General features: G+C 43.0%; 1 protein-coding gene and 1 long non-coding RNA gene across 2 annotated transcripts in view; one reads left to right on the top strand and one right to left on the bottom strand.

Moving 5' to 3' along the window:
- The window catches only part of LOC309567853, a 1,051,047-nt gene that overhangs the window by 179,643 nt on the left and 844,222 nt on the right, over positions 1-27,182 (bottom strand). The window lies entirely within an intron of this gene.
- Positions 5,478-25,717, top strand: LOC309568278 (uromodulin-like; the record flags this gene model as incomplete). Its single annotated transcript, XM_082273947.1, has 9 exons — positions 5,478-5,484; positions 8,174-8,275; positions 11,809-12,023; positions 14,403-14,557; positions 17,763-18,002; positions 22,015-22,171; positions 23,414-23,486; positions 24,017-24,052; positions 25,626-25,717. 9 exons carry the CDS (start codon positions 5,478-5,480, stop codon positions 25,688-25,690), a joined length of 1,050 nt encoding a protein of 349 aa, XP_082130073.1. The 3' UTR covers positions 25,691-25,717.

The following is a 27,182-nucleotide window of genomic DNA, read 5'->3' as shown; positions in this document are numbered from 1 at the left end:
AGGGATTGGTTGCTCAAAGAGCTAGCATTTAGTGTTAACCACTTCTGGAGCGGAAGGATTTGCCCCCTTAATGACGCGGCCATTTTTTTGCGATTCGGCACTGCGTTATTTTAATGGAGAATTGCGCGGATGTGCGACACTGTAACCAAATAAAATTGACATCCTTTTTTTCTCACAAATAGAGTTTTCTTTTGGTGGCATTTGATCACCTGTGCGATTTTTAGTTTTTGCGCTATAAACAAAAAAAGAGCGACAATTCTGAAAAAAAAATCAATATTTTTCACATTTTGCTATATAACATTCCCCCCAAAAAATTAAAAAATCTACATTTTTTAACATTTTAGGCCAATTTGTATTCTGATAAATATATATTCAAAGAATATGCCTCGCGCCTAGGAGTGCCTAATATATGGTGTAGTGGTATAAATAACAAAGCAGCTGCTATAGATAAAAGTGGATATAAATGGGAGCACCCCCAGCTAGTGGGGATAATATAGCGCTTGCTAGTAAAATGCAAATATATAAATCTAAAACCATAAGATAAAATAATTGCCCTTAAATGCACAGTAAAATACAAATGTATAAATCTAAGACCATAGGATAAAATAAATTAATATAAATGCCCTTAAATGCACAGTAAGACCATATATTAATATTAAGAGCATATAAAAAAACATTGGTGCAAAGTGAAGTCCAAAAAATGTGCAAAAGTGACTGTATAATAAAGGTCCAAGGAGAAATTGTGCCAAGAAAAAAGTGCGAGTGCTTGAGGCTAAATCCTCCAGTGATCCAGGAGATCCAATCACACAGGTGACTTTCAAAGGGGAGGTTAGATGTACACTCACCAGATGCGATGGGTCTCAAATGTCATATGACAATGAGGCCAGTATTGCTTTGTGACCATCCAGGTCAGGGGTAGGGTGACTGCTAGGCTCAGGTCCCTCTAGACCGGGTACTCCCCAAATATGGATCGAATTCCCAAGGTCCTCCAATGTGGATAGGGAGAGGGAGGAAAGAAGGCTCCAGATGGTGCAATACCGTTAAAAAGTATTGTTTATTAAATGAAGTATGCAAACATGGATAAAATAACTTTCATAAAGTGCTAGCTGTCCTCCGGTATCTGCCTGTAGCGTGGAGAGCGGTTTGCGTTCCAAGCCCGACTTCCGGATTGACGAATCAGTAGAATCAGCAAAGGGATTGGTTGCTCAAAGAGCTAGCATTTAGGGTTAACCACTTCTGGAGCGGAAGGATTTGCCCCCTTAATGACGCGGCCATTTTTTGCGATTCGGCACTGCGCTATTTTAACGGAGAATTGCGCGGACGTGCGACACTGTAACCAAATAAAATTGACGTCCTTTTTTTCTCACAAATAGAGCTTTCTTTTGGTGGTATTTGATCACCTGTGCGATTTTTAGTTTTTGCGCTATAAACAAAAAAAGAGCGACAATTCTGAAAAAAAAAATCAATATTTTTCACATTTTGCTATATAACATTCCCCCCAAAAAATTAAAAAATCTACATTTTTTAACATTTTAGGCCAATTTGTATTCTGCTACATATTTTAGGTAAAACAAATCGCAATAAGTGTGTTTTGATTGGTTTGTCCAAAAGTTATCACGTCTTCTAACTAGGGGAAAGATTTATGTCATTTTTATTGTTTTTTGTTTTTTACTAGTAATGGCGGAGATCTGCGATTTTTAGCGGGACTGCGACATTGCGGAGGACAGATCAGATCCCTAACTGACATTTTGACACTTTTGGGGGGACCAGTGACATTACTACAGTAATCAGTGCTAAAAATATGCACTGTTACTGTACTAATGACACTGGCAGGGAAGGGGCTAACACTGTGAGTGATCAAGGGGTTAAATGTGAGCCTAGGGGAATGATTCTAACTGTTGTGTTTACAACAGCTTACCGTTCTTCTCTCTCAGCGGGGAGCGATCGCGGGTGCCAGGCGGCAATCGGAGCCGCCTGCTCCGTGCATCGGAGTCTCCGCTGCCGAGTGGGGGCGGGAGCGCGTCGACGGTGGCGCGCGCTCGCCCCCTTGCTGCAGGCGCGCGACCGACGTGGCCCTATGTCGGTTCGCGCGGGGGGGGGCTGCCTGCCGCAGTATATTGAAGTATATGGAAGTGGTTAAAAAACGTCATCCTGACCTTAATCTCTCACTATGCAGTATATCTCTATGCTTTCCATACAACAGCTCCCAGTTCACTAACACAATAGAGTTGATTTACTAAAGACAAAAGAACTGTGCAAGTGCAGTTGCTCTATAGGTAATACCCTTTATGATTTACTGACTATAGCAGTGTTTCTCAACTCTGGTCCTCAGGGTATTCTAGTCTGCATCTCCCCAAGGTAAAACTTAAAATCGGGCCTGTTAGTTTGCCTTGAGGACCGGAGTTGAGAAACACTGCTCTAGAGTTCAACAAATAAAGGGAAGATCTACCAATTTCCATCATCCAATCGTGTACAAGCAAAAATGCTGTTATTTTATTTGCCTTGCATGTGGGTATTCTTTGCAAAGTGACCCTTTACCTCATTCACTAAGCTCCGGTGCAACTGCATATGCAAAGTGCACAGTCTTTTTGCCTTTAGTAAATCCAACCCTATATTCGCTCTGTGCCTCCCCCACCCCCCTTTATAGTGAGGGGGCTGGCTTATCCAAAACAGTGTACATATTTGCCAGGACACCGTGGATCTTCGAATGACATCCAAAGGTTCTTTTGAAGAATGATCACATCATTGCAAAAAGTGCAACGTTTCTGAGCCACACAGGACCCCTTTATCAGGCATGTCATCACATACCTGACAAAGGGGTCCTACGTGGCTCTGGAACAATGTACTTATTCCACCATGATGTGTTCATTCCTCAAAAAAAAAAAAACCTGTGGACGTTATTTGAAGATCTGTAGTGTGCTGGCAGAGACAGTACATACACTGATCTATGATGTTTCCAGTCCCATCTGGCTGTTGTTGCAGCACTCACTACCCAAAGCCCATTCCAGGAACGTGTGCAATGGGAATATTGACTTTGGTCGGAAATTGGCCTATCTAATAGGACATTGGCTTATCCAACAGCCCTGGTTTTGGCCATTCTAATGGGCCATACACACTATAAGATTTTCCGAAGACTTTTTCCTTTAGATTTACCAAAACCATATAATATGAGGTCAAACCTAAACACTTTCAATTTATATGCAATCTGGCAGGCCCTTCCACTACAAAGAAAAGGTAAATCCGAAGGAAATCTAACCACAAAAGTTGGATAGTGTGTATCCAGCTTAAGCCTGCTAACCAGAGTTCAATGGCCATGCATTGCATTTCAATTTAGCAAAATTCTAGCGAATCTACAAAATAACTACATTGTAACATATTTGTAACACATTTGTGTATCATAGTAAACCTAATCAACTTACATATCGTAGATGCAAAAGGTCAGTGTTATCTATCAACATTAAAATTTGAAATCTATTTGTGATACAATAATACTTGTTTTTTTTTTATGCATTTTGTTGTTGTCTATATATTTTGGCCACTCTAGAAAGATCTCCAAGATGAAATAAAAAAAAAGTCTATAATTAGATTTTAAACAAGTATGGTAATAGCTGAAAAAATTATTTGTAATAGAATAGATAAAAATTTAATTAGAAAAATATTTCAGTCGGTGACGATTGCTTAAATGTTAAAATGTGACCGCTTGGGGCTAAGTCCTGCCTGGGTGAGTCCCAGTTACTCTAACGTCACCTGATATCCACCTTCTAATTTCTTTGCAAGATCAACGCATGGCATTCCATCTGGACCAATGAGTATATAAGTAGCTGAGTGATCGGTAATTGTACTCAGAACCTCCACCACCTCCACTCCAACCACCATTCCTAAAGGTGGAAAAACTCAACTGACAGCTAACTTGTTGGAAGAACATCAAGTTGTTGGAAGCCTCTTGCAGACCCGGGACATTTCCACACCACATTTGTTGGTTAGTATAAAACTTTAATTTCTAAGTCATTTACAACTCAAAGCAGACAATTAGGATAAATTATAATTTTCTAAAGCAGGCAATACATCTTACATTCTGATTGTCTCCCTAAACGGATGGAATATCATGAGAGAATGATGGAGGCTGCCATTGGTGACTCATTTTGTGATTGCTGGTTGGTTGGTTACCATGATTATTCTTTGGCTTCATTGCTCTGCCTTTGTAACATGTTTCATTGCAAAATAAGGACTTATTTAACTACCCAATCAATGTGTATCTAATTGACAATTGTTGGAGGATCTAATGGAAATTGAACAGTCAACGTTTTTGTGGTTTTTTTTTTTTTTTCTTCTCAAATATTGTTGTTTGATATGTTTATTTCGCGTTTTACAGTATTGCTGTAAAAAAAACCTTTTTACTTAATGTTTTATATGTGAAAAATTCAATGTACTTCACACTATCCCTGGTTTTAAAAACGTGTTTATTGGGTTAAAGCGTGGGTGTCCAACCTTTTGGCTTCTCTGGGCCACTTTGAGTGTAGAGAAAGTTTCTTGGGCTGCATATAAAATATATACTATAGTTAAGGTATATAAGTAATAAAATGCCGCCGCGCCCTTCAGGCGCCACCACGCCCCCCGCACTAATTTAACACAACTAGAGGATGATCAAATGAAATGGAATCAGTATACGGAGGTTTACTTCTTCTGAGAGATAATAAAGGAACACTCTAACCACCATGGCCACTTTAGTGATTTGAAGTGGCCATGGTGGTAGAAGTCAGAAACACTGCACATGCTCACACAACCCCTCTGAGGCAGCCTCTGCCTACCATTAGTTGGAAGCTGCTGTGGTTGTGCCCCCGACCCAACTTCCTTCCTCCCCAGCAAAAAAAAAATTGTCAGGGGGCAGTGGGCCGCATTGCCTGCGGTTCCGGGCCGCATACGGCCCTCAGGCCGCGGGTTGGACATGCCTGCTTTACAGGTTTGAATTTTATTGTTTATTTGTAGCTGTAAATTAATATATCATATATATATATATATATATATATATATATATATATATATATATATATCGCATATATATAATGCATATGTATAAGGTATATATATATAAGGTGTATATATATATATATATATATATCATGTGTGTATATATATATATATATATATATATATATATATATATATATATATATATATATATATATATATATATAATTTTTTTTTCTTCTAATAATGAATATTGTAACATAGATAGACGTTTGTTGTTTTTTCCTTTGTATTTATTTTGATTTATTTTGACTTTTACTGTATAAAACTATATATAAAATAATGCAAAATTCTGTAGGACTTTTTCCTTATTTATTTTATTATTATTTATTTATTTATTTATTTATTATAAATTACAAACTGAAATTGGTTTCTCATATAGAATGTATTTTCTAGGATCTCTAAAAACCATGAAGGCAACACTACTGCTATCTGTACTGTGCGCTGCCATGGCAGGTGAGTGACGTTTATCCCCTTTTATCTTATAATAACACATCTGGAATACAGAGACAGCGGGAGTTCCCAGAAATTGGAGGGGATGATTGGGAAAGGGTGAATAGACAAGGAAACAGCGAGGGAGATCCATTCTCTAACTGAAGTGTATCTAAACCTGAGAATGAAAATAAAATATATTGCAGCCTGCTGGTCCTTAGCAGTGGCTGCATTTGTTTTCTTTTTGCAGACTTTTTGCGCATATTTTCATCTGGTGATCCTGCCAGCCTTCCTGTTACATTGCTTGTTTACCATATTGTATCTATGACCAAGCAGCGTTAATGCCTTGGGGCCACAAAACACCTCCGCCTTTTGTAATCCGCATAACATTGGAGGAAGGGGTTCTGTAGCTCACACATGAAAACTGGGCAGGACTGATAACACTGTTTGAGATAAGACTGCAGAGTACAAAGGGGAGCTCTGAATTTCTGGCAGGATCAACAGATATAACATAATGAATTAAGAAGCAATGGCAGCCCTGTGCATCTGCTAAAAAGCAGCATGGTGTGCATGCAGGTGCCGGAATGCATGCGATTTACACAAGTTTCTGCACCCGTATGTACGTAAACCTAGTCTTATTCATCACAACACAGGTGAATACAACACTTTGAGCATTTTGTTTATGAATTGTAACATTTGTGAAACAAGTTTGTATATTGGAACATTTGGATACAAGTTGCAGCAGTTTGGCACTAATTGGATTATTTGGAGCAGTTTGTGTTTCAATATTTTTATTAGTTTCAGAAAAAAAGGCATACAAAGGTACAAACAGTCCATGACTGTAAAGAAAGTCAAAATCCTTTTAAAACATAAATCATGGGACATACAGTATATTCATAAAACTGTAACATAAAACATCTGTATACGGTAGGGCTCCTCTGCTTTAACTGCTATTGTGCTGGCCTGTCCGGGCCGCGCCACCCTCCCCTCCGACGCCCCAACGGGAACAAACTGCGTCACGAGGAAGAGAGCAACCCGCCCGACCCCCAGCCTTTATTACTATAGTAGTCTGTGGAGGTGTCCAACAGTCTGTGGGGGAGTCTGTGGGGGTCGCGTCTGACCCCCAGTCTTTATTTCTATAGTAGTCTGTGGAGGTGTCCAACAGTCTGTGGGGGTCCCGCCTGACCCCCAGTCTTTATTTCTATAGTAGTCTGTGGAGTTGTCCACCTTCTCCATTCTGAGTAGGAATACTGCTAGGTTGTAAGCTATCAGCAATAGCAGCAAAAGTGAGCAGCCGAGGACCAGTATTGGTCCATTAACATCAAATTCAGTAATAAAAGGTGCGAGATAAAAGAAGAAGAGATAGAAAAGATGTATAGAAAAAGAAGAAGGTAAGAAAAAGTAGAAAAAGAAGTAGATAGTAAGGTGTCGGTGTCTAGATCGATGCAACCAGGGTTTCAGAGTAGTAGTCACACAAAGCAACCTCAAGAGACAGAAGTTCTCCATCCGATCAGGGAGGTACAGACAGGTACCTCATCCAGGGGTCCCATACTTTCTTGAAAAGGGTCATTTTATCTTGAAGTATGGCCACCATCCTCTCATTGATCATGATCCAGGTCAGCTAAGCTTTCATATTTGGAGCAATTTAAAACGAACTGGACTCTATCACTGATTTATTTGTATTGATCCTTGTGTTACATAGTAGCTGGATTTGAGATATGTTTAGATCCCCAGTCTTTATTATTATAGTAGTCTGTGGAAGTGTCCAACAGTCTGTGGGGGTCCCGCCTGATCCCCAGTCTTTATTATTATAGTAGTCTGTGGAAGTGTCCAACAGTCTGTGGGGGTCCCGCCTGACCCCCAGTCTTTATTATTATTATAGTAGTATGTGGAGGTGTCCAACAGTCTGTGGGGGTCCCGTCTGACCCCCAGTCTTTATTATTATAGTAGTCTGTGGAGGTGTCCAACAGTCTGTGGGGGTCCCGCCTGACCCCCAGTCTTTATTATTATAGTAGTCTGTGGAGGTGTCCAACTGTCTGTGGAGGTCCCGCCTGACCCCCAGTCTTTATTACTATAGTAGTCTGTGGAGGTGTCCAACAGTCTGTGGGGGTCCCGTCTGACCTCCAGTCTTTATTATTATAGTAGTCTGTGGAGTTGTCCACCTTCTCCATTCTGAGTAGGAATACTGCTAGGTTGTAAGCTATCAGCAATAGCAGCAAAAGTGAGCAGCCGAGGACCAATATTGGTCCATTAACATCAAATTCAGTAATAAAAGGTGCGAGATAAAAGAAGAAGAGATAGAAAAGATGTATAGAAAAGAAGGATGTAAGAAAAAGTAGAAATAGAAGTAGATAGTAAGGTGTCAGGGTCTAGATCAATGAAACCAGGGTTTCAGAGTAGTAGTCACACAAAGCAACCTCAGGAGATAGAAGTTCTCCCTCCAATCAGGGAGGTCCACACAGGTACCTCATCCAGGGATCCCATACTTTCTCATAAAGGGTAATTTTATCTTGAAGTATGGCCACCATCCTCTCATTGATCATGATCCAGGTCAGCTAAGCTTTCATATTTGGAGCAATTTAAAACAAACTGGACTCTATCACTGATTTATTTGTATTGATCCTTGTGTTACATAGTAGCTGGATTTGAGATCTGCTTAGACTTCCACAAAGGAACACAAGATTGACTTTAATGTGTTTTTCTGTCTCTCCAGTGGCTGCGTCTCAATGTGGAAGTGCTCCCTGTGCTAATGATGAGTTATGTGACACTACTAATACCTGCCAGTGCAATAAAGCTCTCTATCCATTCCAGCGAGGTACAGTATGCCATAACACAATAATGACAATGGATCTCATGCCTTTTAAAATCAAATATTGCATTTTTATATAAACCGTATGAGGTGCATGTAAAATATACAGTATATATATATATAGTACATAATATAAAAGAGTATTGGTCCATTTACATCCACAATGGAGCGCCCTGGTGTAAATGAGCCCCTAGGCTTCCTCAACATTTGAATAGTGGATAGTCCATAGTAGAGGTATAATCCAACTGTCTGCAGGCTAACTGTCACATAAACATGTACACTTGAATTGCTGTGAGTAATATGGAGGCGGTATGGAGACCATAGCAAGACCCCATAGATGTTTAAATTGCTTATCTTGTATCAAGTTCAACAATCGCAGTTTGCAACATGATTTTTGGCTTTGGGGGGGGGGGGGGGGTTGGGGGAAGGAATAAGACGAACCCTGAAAGATAGTGCTTAGTTTCTGAAGGACTCCCATGCGCTCCCTATATCAGACTTTCTGAACCGGAGTTCTGTAGAATGGCAGGGTTCCTCCTGAGATTTCCTTGGGGTTCCATGAGCAAACTCTGCCCCTCAGATAAGTCCGATCTCATTGCTTCATTTCCACTGAATGACAGGTCCAGCGGGGGACAGCTGATCTATACAAAGTGTGGGGGAGGGGGGGGGGGGGGTCTCTATCTATGGACATGCCCATATATAGTCAATGTTGTGATCCAAATGCATGAAGATACAAGGTATTTGTGTTCAGATGGAACCTTAAGCTTGTCACTTCTGACCACCAATGGAGGGGACACTACAATGTCAGTTAATGTAAGCAATTAGTACACTGACCATCAATATAAGGGGGCACTACACTGACCACCAATATAAGGGGGCCACTACACTGACCACCGATGTAAGAGGGCCACCAATTTAAAGGGGGCGCTACACTGACCACCAATGTAAGGGGGGCACTACACTGACCACCAATGTAAGGGGGGCACTACACTGACCACCAATGTAAGGGGGGGGTACTACACTGACCATCAATGTAAAGGAGGCACTACACTGACCATCAATGTACGGGGGCACTACACTGACCACCAATGTAAAGGGGGCACTACACTGACCACCAATGTAAGGAGGGTACTACACTTACCATCAATGTAAGGGGGGTACTACACTGACCACCAATGTAAGGGGGCACTACACTGACCACCAATGTAAAGGGGGCACTACACTGACCACCAATGTAAATGGGGCACTACACTGACCACCAATGTAAGGAGGGCACTACACTGACCACCAATGTAAGGAGGGTACTACACTAACCATCAATGTAAGGGGGCACTACACTGACCACCAATGTAAAGGGGGCACTACACTGACCACCAATGTAAAGGGGGCACTACACTGACCACCAATGTAAGGAGGGCACTACACTGACCACCAATGTAAGGAGGGTACTACACTTACCATCAATGTAAGGGGGGTACTACACTGACCACCAATGTAAGCAGGGTACTACACTAACCATCAATGTAAGGGGGCACTACACTGACCACCAATGTAAAGGGGGCACTACACTGACCACCAATGTAAAGGGGGCACTACACTGACCACCAATGTAAGGAGGGTACTACACTTACCATCAATGTAAGGGGGGTACTACACTTACCATCAATGTAAGGGGGCACTACACTGACCATCAATGTAAGGGGGGTACTACACTAACCATCAATGTAAGGGGGCACTACACTGACCATCAATGTAAGGAGGCACCACACTGATCATCAATGTAAGGAGGCTCTGCACTGACCATCAATGTAAGGGGACACTACGCTGACCATCAATGTAAGGGGGCACTACACTGACCATCAATGTAAGGGGGCACTACACTGACCATCAATGTAAGGGGGGTACTACACTAACCATCAATGTAAGGGGACACTACACTGACCATCAATGTAAGGGGACACTACACTGACCATCAATGTAAGGAGGCACTACACTGATTTTTTTTTTTTTTTTTTTTTTTTTAAAGCCCGTGGTGTGTGAAACACACTCAAAAGACTTAACACCCGGTGCATAAAAAAGTGCACACACGCAAACGTGGACACACAAAAAAGTGCACAAGGCGTACACACATGGCCCTCCTCCGAAGAGGAAGGGCCCTGACCCTGATCCCCCGGGGCGCGAAGCTCCTGACAGGGACTGAGGTACTCACTTAGGTCCACCCAGCCGAAACCGGGCGGACCCCATTCTTCAGGGGGACTGCCGAAACAGCCCACCCCGAGTACTAGGTAGGGCTCCCCCGAAGGGAGACCCCATGGGAGAGGGCGAACTAAGCCAAAAGGCCATATCCACCCCCTCCCAAGACTTACAGGGCAGGCCCGAGGACCTACGCCATCAAAGTCGTGCAAGTGCTCAACCAACAAAAAAAGGGACAAACGTGACACACAACAAAGAAAAACAGAGTGGGGAAAGGGGAAGTGGAGAAGTGCAGGGTAGTGCCAAAGTGAAAAACCTTGGCAGGCCCCCCGGCCAGGAATAAAAAATTCCTCTGGTGTTGGCCAAAAGGCCCACCCCAAGAGGCAGGTGCTTGAAAAAGTGTGATGGTGCAGTGACCAAGGTGCCACAAAACTCAGGTGAGCTGCCCCTCACCAGTGAGATTGAGGCACCCCTGGGCTGCCACCCCAGGGGCACATACACCACGGGCTTTTTCGGTCTCGGCCCCCGGCCAGACCCAGTGTAGCCCTATCCCATCAGGAGGCATCAGAATTTTAGACAGCTTAGGGAGAACCTGCCTTCAACTGGGGACAAGCCTTTTGCAAGGCCAGATTCAACCCAGGAGGAAAGGTTCCCCCACCACCATCCGCAATTCCTTACCAATCACATCCAGGAGCAGTACTAACCGGAAAATTGGCGAAACCGGCTTTCCCGCTCCCTTCAAACTGACAGGGGCGGACCCATTCAAATCAGAAGGCAACAGACCCATCCGGCTTTCTCTGACAGTGCCTACTTCCCGGTCCCCCAGTGACGTCTGGAGCGCCCCGGTTCATTTCAGCCCCTGCCGATACTAACCCTCAGGGTCCATACCAACTGATAAGAACAGATACTACACTTGATCTTAGCCAAAAGGCCGAGAAGCGATAAGGAGGCTCTGCACTGACCATCAATGTAAGAGGGCACTACACTGACCATCAATGTAAGGGGGAGCACTACAATGATGATCAATATAAGGGGGGCACTACACTGATTATCAATATAAGGGGGGTACTACACTGATTATCAATATAAGGGGGGTACTACACTGACCATTAATGTAAGGGGGACTGCATTGATAACCACAGTCAACTCAATATACTGTATGCAAACTGGATGTTTCATTGGGATTTAACTCTTTGACTCTATGGCAGCTTTCTCTCCAATCCCTGGCCTCTCTTGGCACCCTAAAGTGGGTATATATAGAAAACCCCCCATAGTTAATAATGTACATCAATCACATCACCGTCACCTTCTAACCTCAGATATGATGAATTAATTTACTCTTTTTTCAGGAATCAGTCCATCTCCAAATTTTACTTGTACTGGAGCAAAGTTCAACATACAAGTGTCAAAATGTTGGTTGGAAGGAAACGGTTATACTACGTCTGATATACGGCTGAACAGCACCAACCCCGACTGTTTCGCAGTAAGGAAGGTTGTGGATGGAAAATCGGAGATGACCATTTATCGTCCATTGATAGCCTCTGACTGTAACACTGATACTGTGGTAAGTTCTCCTGACACCGTCTGACTGTTTCTTATATCAGAGAAGTAAAAACTGATACATTACAGTATGTATAGACAAAAACAATTTATATTTTAGGAACCTAATCACTTCCCCTGCAGAAGATTCATCCCCCCCCCCCCCCTTCTGACCAGACCATTTTTTACCATTCGGCACTGCATTTTTTTAACTGACAGTTGCGCAGTCGTGCGACGCTGTACCCCAAAAAAATTGATGTCCTATTTTTTTTTTTTTTCCCACAAATAGAGCTTTCTTTTTTATTTTTTTGCGCTATAAACAAAAAAAACACCAGCAATTTTGGGGGAAAACATTTTTTTTTTCTTTCTGCTATACAACATATCAACATATCACAACAATATATTTATTGTTTTGCACAAAAGCTATAGTGTCTACATACTATGGGATTTTTTTTTTTCATAAATTTTTTTTTTTTTACTAATAATGGTGGCAATCAGTGACTTATAGTGGGACTGTGATATTGCGGCGAACATTCTGACACTAGGTAACAGCTTTTGGGAACAAGGGACACTAATACAATGATCAGTGCCAAAAAATATGTATCTGGCTGGGAAGGGGTTAACATCAGGGGCAATCAAAAGGTTAAATGTGTTCCTAGCCAGTGTTTCCGTGTACTATGGGCGGTGCTTTCACTAGGGGAAGGCATGGATCCACGTCCCTGATTTGCAGGATCACAGGATCCTTGTCTTCCCTACTGACAGAACAGCAATCTGCCTTGTTTATATAGGTTTGGTGGATGCTGGTGGATATCTAGTCTGTAGTTTATTATCACAGTGGGACCATGCCAGCTAACTGAAAGAACAGGATCACATACATCATATTACCAAAAGTATTGGGACGCCTGCCTTTACACACACATGAACTTTAATGGCATCCCAGTCTTAACCTGGATACACACTATCCAACTTTTGTGGTTAGATTTCCTTCAAATTTACCTTTTTCTATGTAGTGCAAGGGCCTGCCAGATTGCATACAAATTGAAAGTGTTTAGGTTTGACCTCATATTATCTGGTTTTGGTAAATCTAAAGGAAAAAGTCTTCAGAAAATGTTATAGTGTGTATGGCCCATTAGTTCGTAGGGTTCAATATTGAGTTGGCCGACCCTTTGCAGCTATAACAGCTTCAACTCTTCTAGGAAGGCTGTCCACAAGGTTTAGGAGTGTGTCTATGGGAATGTTTGACCATTCTTCCAGAAGCACATTTGTGAGGTCAGGCAGTGATGTTGGACAAAAAGGCCTGGCTCACAGTCTGCTCTCTCATTCATCCCAAAGGTGTTCTATTGGGTTGAGGTCAGGACTCTGTGCAGACCAGTCAAGTTCCTCCACCCCAAACTCGCTCATCCATGTCTTTATGGACCTTGCTTTGTGCACTGGTACAAATCATTTGGTGGAGGAGGGGTTATGGCGTGTGGGTTGTTTTTCAGGGGTTGGGCTTGGACCCTTAGTACCAATGAAGGGAACTCTTAAGGCATCAGCATACCAAGACATTTTGGACAATTTCATAACCCCAACTCTGTGGGAGGAGTTTGGGGATGGCCCCTTCCTGTTCCAACATGACTGCACACCAGCGCAAAAGCAAGATCCATAAAGACATGGATGAGCGAGTTTGGGGTGGAGGAACTTGACTGGCCTGCACAGAGTCCTGACTTCAACCCGATAGAACACCATTAGGATGAGACTGCAAGCCAGGCCTTCTCGTCCACAATAGCGCCCGACCTCACAAATGAGCTTCTGGAAGAATGGTCAAACATTCCCATAGACACTCCTAAACCTCTTCCTAGAAGAGTTGAAACTGTTGTAGCGGCAAAGGGTGCGCCTTCCTTTTTTGACTTGTCAGAGAATACACTGAAATTAAAGGGTGGGTCCAGGCAAAACTAACGCTAAACCTGCTCTGTGCCACATTCTAAGAGGATTCTATCTAACCCTGTAAAGCAAACATCGCTGTACTTACCTTTTCTACACCGAATCTGGTCCGGTCTCCAGCGTCGAAAACTGTGTGCAGGAGAGGACCGTCAACGGCTGCGGAATGAATAGGAAGTGACGTCATCCATAGACTTACTATGGGACTTTTGTTGTCGAGTGCTTCTCCTGCACCCGCCTCCACGCTGAACCTGCCGCTGACACCTCAGAGTGGGACTGGACCAGATCGGCTGCAGAATAGGTAAGTACAGTGATTTTCGCTTTACAGGGTTAGATAGATTAGGGTTAGAATGTGGCACAGAGCAGGTTTAGCGTTAGTTAGGTTATCTCCTTTAGTAGTAACTATCTGCTAATGTGCGGATTACTGTATGGCGGGGAGTTTTCTGACCCTGTCTAATCACTTCTGTGCTTCCTCTCTCTACAGGTAAATGAAACCCATGTCACATACACAAATAAGCTGTATATTTTTGGCAAGACGGATCCAATCAGAATAACAAATGATGCTATCCTGGATATTTCCTGCTCTTACCCGCTGAAAATGAATGTTGCTCTTAATGTGACTCTGCACCCAATACTTGGGTAATTATTATTACATAATGTTGGTCTTTCAGGAATCCATGCTGACTGACTATCTCCTAGGATATTGCATTCTAGCACATACTCTTGTGTAAGTGGTCCCTAAAAGTGGAACTTAAGTCATAAAACTAAGTCCTGCTAGATCACTGAAGGCTGTCCCCTTTTACAGGTATAGCTATATAAAACGTAAAAAAATAAATGCCTATACTGTTTAAAATCCAGTAATACACCATCTCACCCTGCTCTGTACGTGCTCAGTTGCTCTCTAATTTTTGCCACTGAGCCTAAAATCAGAGCCACTAGAGGCCGATCTGCCTAAAGATTTACTGCTGCTCAGGGGCTCTGGGCTTCAGCAAAATGGCAGCTTTCGGCAAGAGGAAACCGAAACATTGATGAAGGCAATTTACAGCACGCACTTATTTTGGTAGCATAATTATTAATGTGGAATATTTTGCTAAAGAACATTATTTTTTATCAAGTTGGTATGGGTAAAGTTCAATTTTAAGCAAACCTTCAAATAGCTTCCCTATTGTAGTTAATAAACTCACAGGTCTGTAGTTACTGGCTGAAGACCTCAATCCATTTTTTTTTTAAAAAGGCTAAACTGGCCTTGCCCCAAACCTTAATAAATCAGAAACAAAACCTTAGATATAACTGAGCTCAGCTCTCTGAGGACACATGGGTGTAAGTCTTCTGGGCCAAACGTTTTCCATCAACCCTGCAAGTTGAGAAGAAATGTTCCAGTAATAGAAGAGCTTTTATGCCCTCTGTCCCCTACCTTCCTTCTGCTTCAGCGCTGCAGCCTCCATGAGACTCTTTGCCATTCAATGCTTGTGTGTCTCCTGTGACACTGCATAGTTTCTTCTACCTCTCCCCACCCGCCTTCACCCTCCCTCCTACTCTCGCTGAGTCTTGTAGTGACTTTTGGGTCAGAGGAAGGAACCATGGCATGCACTGATAGACACAAGCACCCCACACTTCCAGAAATTGCTAGATACTGGAGAGTCTGGTGGAGGCTGCAGCACAGGGATGGAGGAAAGGTAGGAGACATGGGTTGCCTGACAAGTGAGTATGAGAGCTCTTCTATTGCAGGTACGTTTCTTTTCAATTTTTTTCTAATTTAAAGGAGAAGTATGGGTTTAAAAATATATATACATACTCACCTCTATGCTGCTGTATTGGTGTGATTTTGCAGTTGCCCCACGTCGGCTCTTAGACCGAGAAATGAGCGATCATTGACTACCAATCACTCAGTCCTCAGTCTGCTTGAAACAGAGATCAGTGACAGTTAGTCTCCGCTCTCCACTCTGCCCCTCCAGCACTCACCAGAGTGCTGGGCGGGGGAGGGGACAGGCACAGCTGGCTTCTGCTCTTAGCTGTGCTCTGAGAGGCAGAGCCAGCTGTCAATCAGGCAGTTGGGTGCATCTCAACAATATTGTCAGGATCCTTCAAGAGCCTGGAGTGAATCTGCCATGTCAGCTGTTAGTGGGCAAACTGGGTCACAGGAGAGTAAGTAACTGCACTTCTGTGACCCACAAGGGAAGTATGGACAAAAAAACGCATTTGGCGTACTTCTCTTTTTAAATATTTTTTTTTTTTTTTAACGTTCATTTGTGTTGCTTTTGAAATTGTATATCAGCTTCATTGCTTATGTCAGCATACACAGAGCTGAGGAAGATAGCTAACAGGTTTGCTCTTTCCTAGTCTCGGTTCACATCAGTGTGATGTCAGACATTGCATGTGATTCGGAGCGCACTGCTCTGAAAATCACATGAGATGTCAGATTGTTATGGCTGAATTTACATCAGATTCGGACACAACCCACACAGGACCCTTTCTTTGGGTCTGCAGCAGAATTGGATTGCATGCGATCCGATTCATGTCCGAACTGACAGTTCGCACTGCGATATGTGAACTGATCTGGGGGGGTGTCGTTAACTTTGTATTAAAACCCCCAGCGATTTGCATATGGCAACACGAACTGCCTGCCAGTTGAATGTGATGCAGGATTTGCAGGGTTCCCGCATTGCATATATGTGAACCGCCACTTAAAGGAATTGTAAAGGCAGAAGGTGTATTCTATGCATTAAAGCAGAGTTCCACCTAAAAAAAAAAAATACATAAAAATACCCCCGGGACAGTCAGGGCTAGTACATTCCACAATGGATAGCCTCTGAACTGTCCCGGGTTGCACTTACCTGCAACAAGAAATACTTACCTTGAAAATGTCTTGTCCAGCGCTGCCATCTCAGGTGTGGGCAGCTTGAAGCCAGCGCGATCCTCTTCTGCGTCCTCTTCCGTCTTCTTCGGTCCCATGATGCCCTGCACCGGCCCCGCCGTCACTTCCCCGCCGCCGGCATGCCCAGAAGCTGTTTAGCAAGGTATGACGGCGCCTGCACCGGAACTGACGTCAGGGCCGGTGCAGGTGCATTGATTCCTGGGAGCGATGACGTTCAGCTCCCAGGAAGCATTGCAAGCCAGGAAGTGACGAATCGCCGTGGCCGCCGAGGGGAGGAAGAGGAAGTAAGGTAAGTATATTTTCTTCTAAACCAGGTAAGTAAAAAAAAAAAAAATTACGATTATCCATTTGTTTTTCAGGTGACCCCGGGCATGAAGATGGACCGAAGTCACATTTTAGGGTGGAACTCCCCTTTAAGATAAAAAACTTTCTGTGTACAGCAGCCCCTCTCAGCCCCCCGCCACCCCCCCCCCACCCCCTCCACCCAATACTTACCTGAACCCTGTCTCGCTCCAGCGATGTTGTAGGAATATCTGGGATGCCCGGGACTCCCCTTCTCATTTGCTGAGACAACAGCACTGCTATAAAAGTCAGTCAGCCAATGAGGAGAGAAAGGGGGTGGGTCAGGGCAGCAGCTCCGTGTCTGAATGGACACAGGGAGCTGTGACTCAGCTCGGGTGCCCCCCATAGCAAGCTGCTTGCTGCCGGGGCACTTAACAGGAGGGAGGGGCCAGGAGAGCAGAAGAGGAACCCGAGAAGGGACACTCTGTGCAAAACCAACTGCACAGAGGAGGTAAGTATAACATGTTTGTTATTATTACTGTAAAAAAAAAAAATGAGAGTACAATCACTTGAATCCTAAAATAATTCAGTTCTCCATACAGTCTGTATACTAACATTGATGCATGGCCATTGGCCACATACCTGCATAAGTAGGTAGGTAACCTTTATCATGTGTCTCTTTTCCAGGCTCACGGAAATAAATGGCCCTACAGGAAATGGAAGTTTTGTAGCCTTAATGACAGCCTATAAAGAGAGCACATATACGACCCTTCTCTCGGAAGATGACTCCCTGTTTGTGGAAGATACTATTTACCTTTCAGTGAAAGTACCAGATCTGGATGTGAAGAGCTTTAAACTCAAAGTGGTGAATATTTTTGCCTCTGCTACCAATTCAAGTGACCAAAAGTACTATCTGCTTGAGAACGGGTAAGTACATAGCACACTGGGTAGTAATTCTGTGTGTTCTTTGTACACTATGACTACAGAAATAATTCACTAAATACAAAAAGCAACATTCAGTATCACCGTAAGCCCTAAAGCCGGCCAGAGACGGAGCAAAATTCTTTCCTGCAACCACGGGAGCCATTGTGTGCAGTGGCGGCTGGTGCTTGGTAATTCATGGGGGGGGCAGCAAACCAATGTGCACCACCACCCCACATCACGGGACACAGAGGCATAAATCCCCCTATATAACCCCTCCCACACAGGAAGTACCTCCGTTTTTGTCGCCATATGTTATGGTTTATGCCTCTGTGTCCCATGATGTACTTCAAGAAATGGATTTCACAGGTAAGTATGAATTAAAAAATCCTTTATTTTACTTTCTGGTATAAAACGTATACAACAAAAAAAATGTAAAAAATCTAATTTCTTCATCAATTTAGGCCAGTATGTATTCTGCTACATGTTTTTGGTATGAAAAAAAAAAAAATCCCAGTAAGCGTATATTGATTGGTTTGTGCAAAATAGATGGTGTCCACAAACTATGGGATATATTTATGGAATTTTTTATTTTTTTCATGATTTTTAGCGGGACAGCGACATTGCGGCGATCAAATTGGACACTAACTGACACTTTTTGGGGACCAAGGACACAAGTACAGTGAATAGTGTGAAAAAATGCACTGTCACTGTATAAATGACACTGGCAGGGAAGAAATTAACATCAGGGGCGATTAAAGAGTTAAGTGTGCTGCTAGGGGGTGCTTTCTAACTGTGGGGGGCTGTGGCTGAAGGAAAACACAAGATCTTAATTTTCCTTCCTCGCAGAATGGTGATCTGCTTTGTTTACATACCTCTCCTTGGAACGATCGGTGGATCTCGGCGGCCACCACGGCCGCCGGACCCACTGACTGGCTCCCACTGTGTCCAATCACAGCGGCAGCGGGTCGCCGGTGGCGCGCACGCGCGCTCCAGACCTCATGCACCAAATCACGTACATGTATGTGATTTTGCACAGCCCTGCTGCAATATATATGATGAAAAAAACGAGTGCTCCACCACGTGAGATAACATATATGCACTCACCAGAGTCCTAAGGTCATTTGGACCAAACAAGCCTTTTATTAAACTACTAAGATTGGGTTCGTTCGTCAATTCTTTCACCACAGGTTACATGCTTCTCCGGTAATGGTATTCCCCCATTGGGGCTATCTGCCTCACGTGGTGGAATACTCGATTTTTGATAAAGAGCACTTTTTCTCTTTCATAGAAATACTTGCTACATTGCATGGCGGATGGTCTTTAAAGATTAACTGACTTCACAGTGGACTTTCAGTTTGGACAGAACTGTTTTTGGACTATAAATAAGGAGATGGTGTCATCAAGCCAGTAGGACACAGACAGCATTACAAACCAGCCAAGATGGTTCTTACTCTTCACCACATTGCTTGCTGTCAATCTTCTCAGAGAATTTCCATCATTTTATGTCTTCTGTATTTTTGGTGTCACCAGGACAGGATGTGAAGGCACATTTTGCCTCGGACAGCAATACAAACCTTGAGAAGGGACTAGGTATGGAAATAGGAAAGTACTAGCACAATTCAGAGGTGGTAAGGAGTCCAACTTTCAGGGCTTCAGGAACTTGGTTATATGCAGAGATGTTGGACTCCATTGGGCAGTGGTTCTCAACCAAAGTTCCATGGAACCCTAGGGTTCCTCCAGAGGTTGCTAGGGGTTCCTTGAGCAATGAGCAAATTCTGTCTCTCAGGTAAGTTCCCACTGACACCATTGATCTTTTTAGCTATCTGGAAGAAGGTAATTCTTCCCAGTGTCCACAAGTGTAAGGAGCATTCATCTCCCTGACCATCACACTAATGTATCATGAGTTGTAGATATAGTCATTATTAGCAGGGGTTCCCTGAGACCTAAAAATTATTTCAAGGGTTCCTCTGTGTTGAAAAGGTTGAGAAAGGCTGCCATAGGGTGATGATCGGTGAACAATCCAACAATCTTTGTTCATGGCTTTCCCAGCTGCTTTAGACAGCAAAAATACCTAACCCTTTCCCACACTGTAGGTTAATTATAATATAAATGTTAGAACTTCAGAGATCTTTTGAAATGACACATTTCAATGCTGGTTTGATTTATTATTTGCATTTTTGCTTGATGTGTTTTCCATTGAAGGGCCCATTCACGCCACCTGTGACGGGTTGCTTTGCTTAAGGCACATAGAAAAGAAGGACAATGCACCAGGATGGGACATTATAGGCAGTCAAAAGATATGAAGTAGAATTGTAGTTAAAAGATAGTATTTATTAGCATAAAGATAAAATCACAATAAACATCAATTAAGAACAAGCATGGTTTACCATGTGATTTTATCTTTATGCTTTTAAATACTGTGTTTTTCCTACAATTCTACTTCATATCTATTGTCTGCCCTATAAAGTCCCATCCTGGGGGTTGTCCTTCTTTCCTGTGTTCCACCATTACCAGCAATGTGGCATTTGGTCCTTTGGACATCCCTCACACTAGCTCTCTATTAGGGATAGACCAAATATTGGCAAGGAGGATATATCGGCGACCGATATGCACTTTCCCAGATATATCGGTATCAGCCTCGGAATTGGCCGATATTGCTGATATTTTTGTAACGTCATTCTGCCTTCTTAGGCCGCCTCCCTCGCCTTGGACAGCCTCGCCTGGAGTCAGGACTAGTCTCGCGGAAGTGTATCACAGCCATACACCCACCCACAGCAGCCCGGTGCCAGCCAGCCACCCACATCCACAGGTCCTGTACCAGCCAGCCACAAGCCCTGTACCAGTGAGCCAGCCAGCCACCCATAGGCCCTGTACCAGCCAGCCACAGGCACTGTACCAGCCAGCAGGCCACCCACAGGCCCTGTACCAGCCAGCCACCCACAGGCCCTGTTCCAGCCAGCCGCCCACAGCCCCTGTACCAGCCAGCCACCCACAGGCCCTGTGCCAGCCAGCCACCCACCACAGGGTGCCAGACAGCCAGCCACCCACAGGCCCTGTACCAGCCAGCCACAAGCCCTGTACCAGCCAGCCACCCACCTACCACAGGGTGCCAGCCAGCCAGCCACCCACCACAGGGTGCCAGACAGCCAGACATCCACCACAGGGTGCCAGACAGCCAGACATCCACCACAGGGTGCCAGCCAGCCACCCACCACAGGTTGCCAGCAAGCCAGCCGCCCTCCACAGGGTGCGTGCCAGACAGCCAGACACTCACCACAGGGTGCCAGCCACCCACCAATGGGCGGCAGCAAGCCAGCCATTAAGAATTTAACAAAAATTAATATGTTCAGTACCAGATTTGTGTCAAAAATTGTCTTTATTTTTCAAAACTTTAAATGTACAAAATATCGGCCCATATCTGCCGATACCGATATGTTGTGACCAAAATATCGGTATCGGCCCTGAAAAAAACATATCGGTCTATCCCTACTCTCTATACATATTGTCTGCTTTGCTTAAGGCAGGCCCAACACATTGACAATCCATTGTTTCCGATAGGCCCAGTTCACAGCAATGTGTTGGTCCGCATTGGATGTAATACCTTTAATAACATGCAAATTGATGTATTAAATTAGTCTCAATGGAAAACGCATTAAAGACAAACTCATGTACAGTAGGTCTGAGGTATTAAGAATTACGGGTCACAGCACATGTACAGTATTCATTACTTGTGTATGGCACAATGATTCCACTTATTAAAATCTAAATGAAAGACTTCTGAGTAACAGAAACAATATAATGAACACATGCCTGCAATTGTTCAGCTGTAATATACATATAAATAATGAAGACACGCCGTGTATTGTCCATCTATAATATACTGCATATGTATATATACATTATATAAAAATGAACACACCCCATATATTGTTCTGCTCTAATAGTATATGCTGGTATTGTGTTCTAATCTTTAGATTACAGTAACTGAAAGCTAATGAAAGGTTTCTGTATCCAGGTGCCCATCCAGCCAAATAACTTCTGACCAGCTAACAGTGAACAACAATGGAGACGGCATTGAATCTCGGTTTGCTATGAAGGTCTTCAAGATCGCCAATTCTAACACCGTCTATCTCTATGCCGATCTTTCACTCTGCGAAACTGATTGTACCACGGTAAGGCTTAACATACACATAAAGGGTGTTGTGTGATTTCTGTGCCTGAAGAAGCGGACAGGGTTTTTTTAGCCATAGACACATACTAGGCAAGAGTGCTAATGTTCACAGTTGGCTATCATTGCACTGCATTATTAAGATGCTTGGAGGTGTTTATGGACCAAAAAAATAAATAAAAATTGCACACCAACCATAAATATACCAGCTTCTCTGCTCATTACTTGATCTGCTAATGCTAACCAAACAGGTAGAACATTGTTGTGTGTAATGAGCATGAAAGCTGAATTAATGGCCAACTTCACACAGAAGTGGTGAGTACAATTATATGCTGGCTTCTGATATTGAGATGCCGCCACCACCATTCACAGTTCTGCCCATCTGTTGTTGCCCAAACCCAAGTCCATCCCTAACAAAGACAATCAATGGTGTCATGTTCATTCCTAACATAGACAATTGATGGTGTCATGCTTATCCCTAACAAAGACAATTGATAGTGTCATGCTCTTCCCTAAAAAAGACAATTGATGGTGTCATCTTCATCCCTAACAAAGACAATTGATGGAGTCATGCTCTTCCCTAACAAAGACAATTGATGGTGCCATGCTCTTCCCTAACAAAGACAATTGATGGTGTCATGCTCTTCCCTAACAAAGACAATTGATGGTGCCATGCTCATCCCTAACAAAGACAATTGATGGTGTCATGCCCATCCTTAACAAAGACAATTGATGGTGCCATGCTCATCCCTAACAAAGACAATTGATGGTGCCATACTCATCCCTAACAAAGACATATTATGGTGTCACACTCATCTCTCACAAAGACAATTGATGGTGCCATGCTCATCCCTAACAAAGACAATTTATGGTGTCACACTCATCCCTAACAAAGACAATTGATGGTGCCATGCTCATCCCTAACAAAGACAATTGATGGGGCCATGCTGCCCCAATACAATGTAGAATAAATAGGTCATTGGGGAATATGGCTCAGAGAGACTGAAACCAATGTGGAAGGGGAAATGTAAACTATTACAGGGAAGTCTCACCATTGAAGTGATGAAAGAACCCGGTGTGCCCGCATTCTCCACTGTTTGCATTATATGGATAACACAGATAAAATAACATGAAGGGGATGATGTGACTTTAGCATAGTTGGGGTGTTTCTTGGATACAATTTGCAGTTTCTTCAACAATTTCAATTGCTTGGAATTTTTGTTGAATTACTATTATTTCCTTACAGACCTGCAGCTCTGGATCCAAATCTGGTAAATCCCAGGCCATTGCTGGAAGAGTCAGTATCTATATGGATGCAGGTAAGTCATGTTGTGGTCACAGTTTTGCTACAGCAATTTTCTGTGTTCCTTCAGTCACATATAATAAATCCCAACTCCAGACAAAGCATTTCTTTTATTTTTTTGTTTTGGATAATGTGGAGGAAGACTTATAGCTTCTGTCATTTTTAAATGCTGTCTTTGTTCCCTTTGGGGGGGATTTTCCCTCACTTCCTATTCTGCCTGACACCTGTCACCTGACCAGGAAGTATGGAGATACATCCTAGAGGGGACAAAGCAATACAAACCTGCAGAGGTTCTAACCCATCACTGTTTTAATAAAAATTGCCTTTATTACTCCGTGTGTCCCATATATTTACCAGAACGATAAGGTAGCAAATTTTCCCTTGTTAGGGATTGTCAGGGATTACAAACGCTTTCACTTCTACAGTGATCACTACACAATTATTTCAGCCTACAGTGAATGTGAATATCATACGATATATCCAGAAGAATGAGTATCAGTCCGGTTGAGGTCTCCAATTAACAGATATGTTTTTCTTTATTTCCAGCTGATACCAATTATTTAGATAACGGTTCTGCTAGAGGTAAGTAATCTCTTACATTGAGAATTTCAATGGTTTAAAGTGGTGTAGATAAACATGTTCAACTCCTTTACAGCAACAATACCCTTAAATTTGGGGGCAGGGCTGGTGGACCTAAGCATACAGCCCCTGCATATATATGTATATACTGTCTTGTATGAGGAGCTCTCTGCTGGTACCCCCAGAACTGTGACTGAGCTGTCACCAACAGCTCACAGTCAACTGCTGACAATTAGCAGTTGGTAGGAATGGCTCCGGATGATGTCAGCTCTGTGCAGTCAATTAAAGCGCAGCATGATGAGGAGACCCTCCTACTAGCATTTGGGCAACCGAGCCCCTACTTTTTGCTGTTTTTTCCCCTCATATTGTAGCCCGGCTGTACAGGGACAGCAAGAGGCGTATACCAGGTCACATTCAGTACACTGGTAAAAAATGCTAAGAAAAATATTGTCTCCTTTTGAACCTTTGAAGATTCCTGCTATTGGCCACAAAAATAATAAACTCACCCAGAGAGATATGTCAGATTTCCCATTTCAACCCATTTCATCTGCCTAATTCTAGCAATGACAATGACTAAGGGCTTTTATCCATCCATCCATATAATTTTATGCAGACATTTAGAGTTTATCTAAATATTTTCTGATATTAGTTTTATTATAAAAGCTATAGATTGGAGGGTTATTAGCACTGACTGAGACTTTCAATTAGAAAGAGACAGTCTGAAGGCAAACAGCTTCTGTTGTGCAGTCTTTGGAAAATGCATCATTTTCTGTGACACCAAAATCATAGATGTACAGTATATCCTGTAATGAAAGTTTTTTGGTGCTATTTATTCCTGCCCCCCCCCCCCTACACACACTGGACATCACTTCCTGTGTGGTCACCACACCTAAAATGGAGGGGATCTCTCTATTAAGGTGTATCGCCAGCGAAAACTGTCTTTAGAAAATGCATAATGCTCCATGACACCAACATCTTAGATGTATATCCAGTATTAAATATTATTTGGTGGTATTTATTGCTGCCCCCTCCCCCCCCCCCCCCCACCACAGGACGTCACGTCCTGTGTGGTCAACACAACTAAAGTGGAAGGGATCTCTTTTTTAAAGTGCATATCCAACCTAAACTTTTTTTAGCTTTGGAAAGAGTCAGCAAGCAGAAGGACTACTTTTGTTTTCTTTTTTTCTTGCTATCTTGGGATATGTTAGAGAAATTTCCCTTTGCTTACTCTCCCAGTGACAACGGTTTCACTAAACAGGAAATTAATTCTCCAACAGCAACACAAAAATCTTTTTTTTTTTTTTATGAAGAGTATGGTAAGGTCTCTTCCTTTCTGGTAAAACCGCTGTCACCGTTGAGAGTAATTGAAGGTCAATTTCTCAAATGCCGCCACAGTATGTAAAAATTATAAAACTTGGACATTCACTTTAAATTCTCACAATATCAAAATCTGGTAAAAAGTTGACTTTCACCAGACTGCAACTACAATGAGAATTTAGGACTGAACAGAAGATCTTCCATAGAAAAGTGAAGCCCTTACCGCTCCATTCCTAATATCTCTTGTGTGTTGTTCCAGGTTTCTCCATGCCTTGGACTTTGTCTGCTCTGATCTTCTCCTGGATCTTGATGAAGCTGATGTAAACCCTCCGAGAACCGACCATCCCGGCACCATGAGACTTTGAGAGAAGTTATGAAGGAATCTTGTATCTAGTTCTTTTTCTGTGGATGGTGTTGGCTGCATCATATATAACGCTACCTAAGATAACCTTGCCGCTATGCGTCCTTATTATCTCTCATTTTGTACAGTGATGATACTCTGCTTTTTGGCTTAGAGGTGTCTGCTTTATACCTGAGCTATTTATTGTGTTGTATTTATTGTAAGGCAAGAATGGTTAATGGAGTAGACAATATATATACATTTTATATCACTGGAGAGCGCACCCTGTACTTTTTACTGTTCTTTTACATATAATAAACTGCAAAGTAAAGTAATTCCAAGTGTTTCTTTGTATTTGTATTCAGTCATTGCAGGTCCTATGGTCAGGGGAAGGTGCCTCCTAAGGCATAGCTAAACCCAAAACGCAAAATTGAATATATTGCAGCTCACTAGCCCTTAGACGTAGTGGTCTCATTTTTCTTTTTTTTAGGCTTCTTCCCTTATTTTGACCAGGTGATCCTTAGAATAAGACAATTCCTGTTCCTTTATGGCTATACTGTTTCTATGCTTTAAGTGGAACTTGAGTCCAAAACCTTTAGTTATTGTTTTGGATAGGGAAAGGAGGTACTAATATCTCTGTTATGTTTTTGCTACTATGTGTGTTCATTGGGGAAGCCTTCCACCAATTCATATCCAGGAAACACAATATCAATCGAGAGAAAAAAATGTCTCCAATATGTAGAAAATCCGGTCTTTGACAGTTCTTATGGAACCTCTGCCAAGGGTGTACCTAGTGCTGAGTACCCGGCGCAGGTGCCCTGAATCTAAAGTTGGGTATCCTTGCTCTGGAAGCCCGCCATTTTTTCTTTTACTTTGAATTTTCAAGTCTCACCCTTGCACTGCCACTCACAGTTCAGAGCCTAAGGAGGCTCCCCTAAGCTCATCCTCTGTTCTGGTCACCTGACAAAGCCAATGGGAAAACTTTCCTTCACTCTGAATTCCTGCTGTATCTATGGCCTGGTGAGTGAGTTTTAGGGAGGAAGTGATGTGGGGTAAAGATCTCAATAGGTTGTGGGGTAGCGAGGGTGAGGGGTTCTTTGGGTAAGGAGATATCTGTACTTGGTGGGGGGTGTAGAGATCTCTATTGGTTGTGGGGTAGAGAGGGTGAGGGGAGCTTTGGGTAAGAAAAGACCTGTACTTGGTGGGGGTGGTCGGGGTAGAGATCTCTATTGGTTGTGGGGTAGAGAGGGTGAGGGGTCTTTGGACAAAGAGATATCTGTACTTGGTTTGAGGGGTGTAGAGATCTCTATTAGTTGTGGGGTGGAGAGGGTGAGGGAAGCTTTGTGTAAGGAAAGACATGTACTTGATGGGGGTGGGTGGATAAGAGAGATTAGAGATCTCCAAAGGGTATGGGGTAGAGAAGGTGAGGGGATCTTTGGGTAAGGAATCATTTGTACTTGGTGGGGGGTGTAGAGA

Source organism: Pelophylax lessonae (assembly GCF_965119305.1).
Source record: "Pelophylax lessonae genome assembly, chromosome: 12".
Classification (NCBI taxonomy): Eukaryota; Metazoa; Chordata; class Amphibia; order Anura; family Ranidae; genus Pelophylax; species Pelophylax lessonae.
This window is presented reverse-complemented; position numbering and strand designations above follow the sequence as displayed.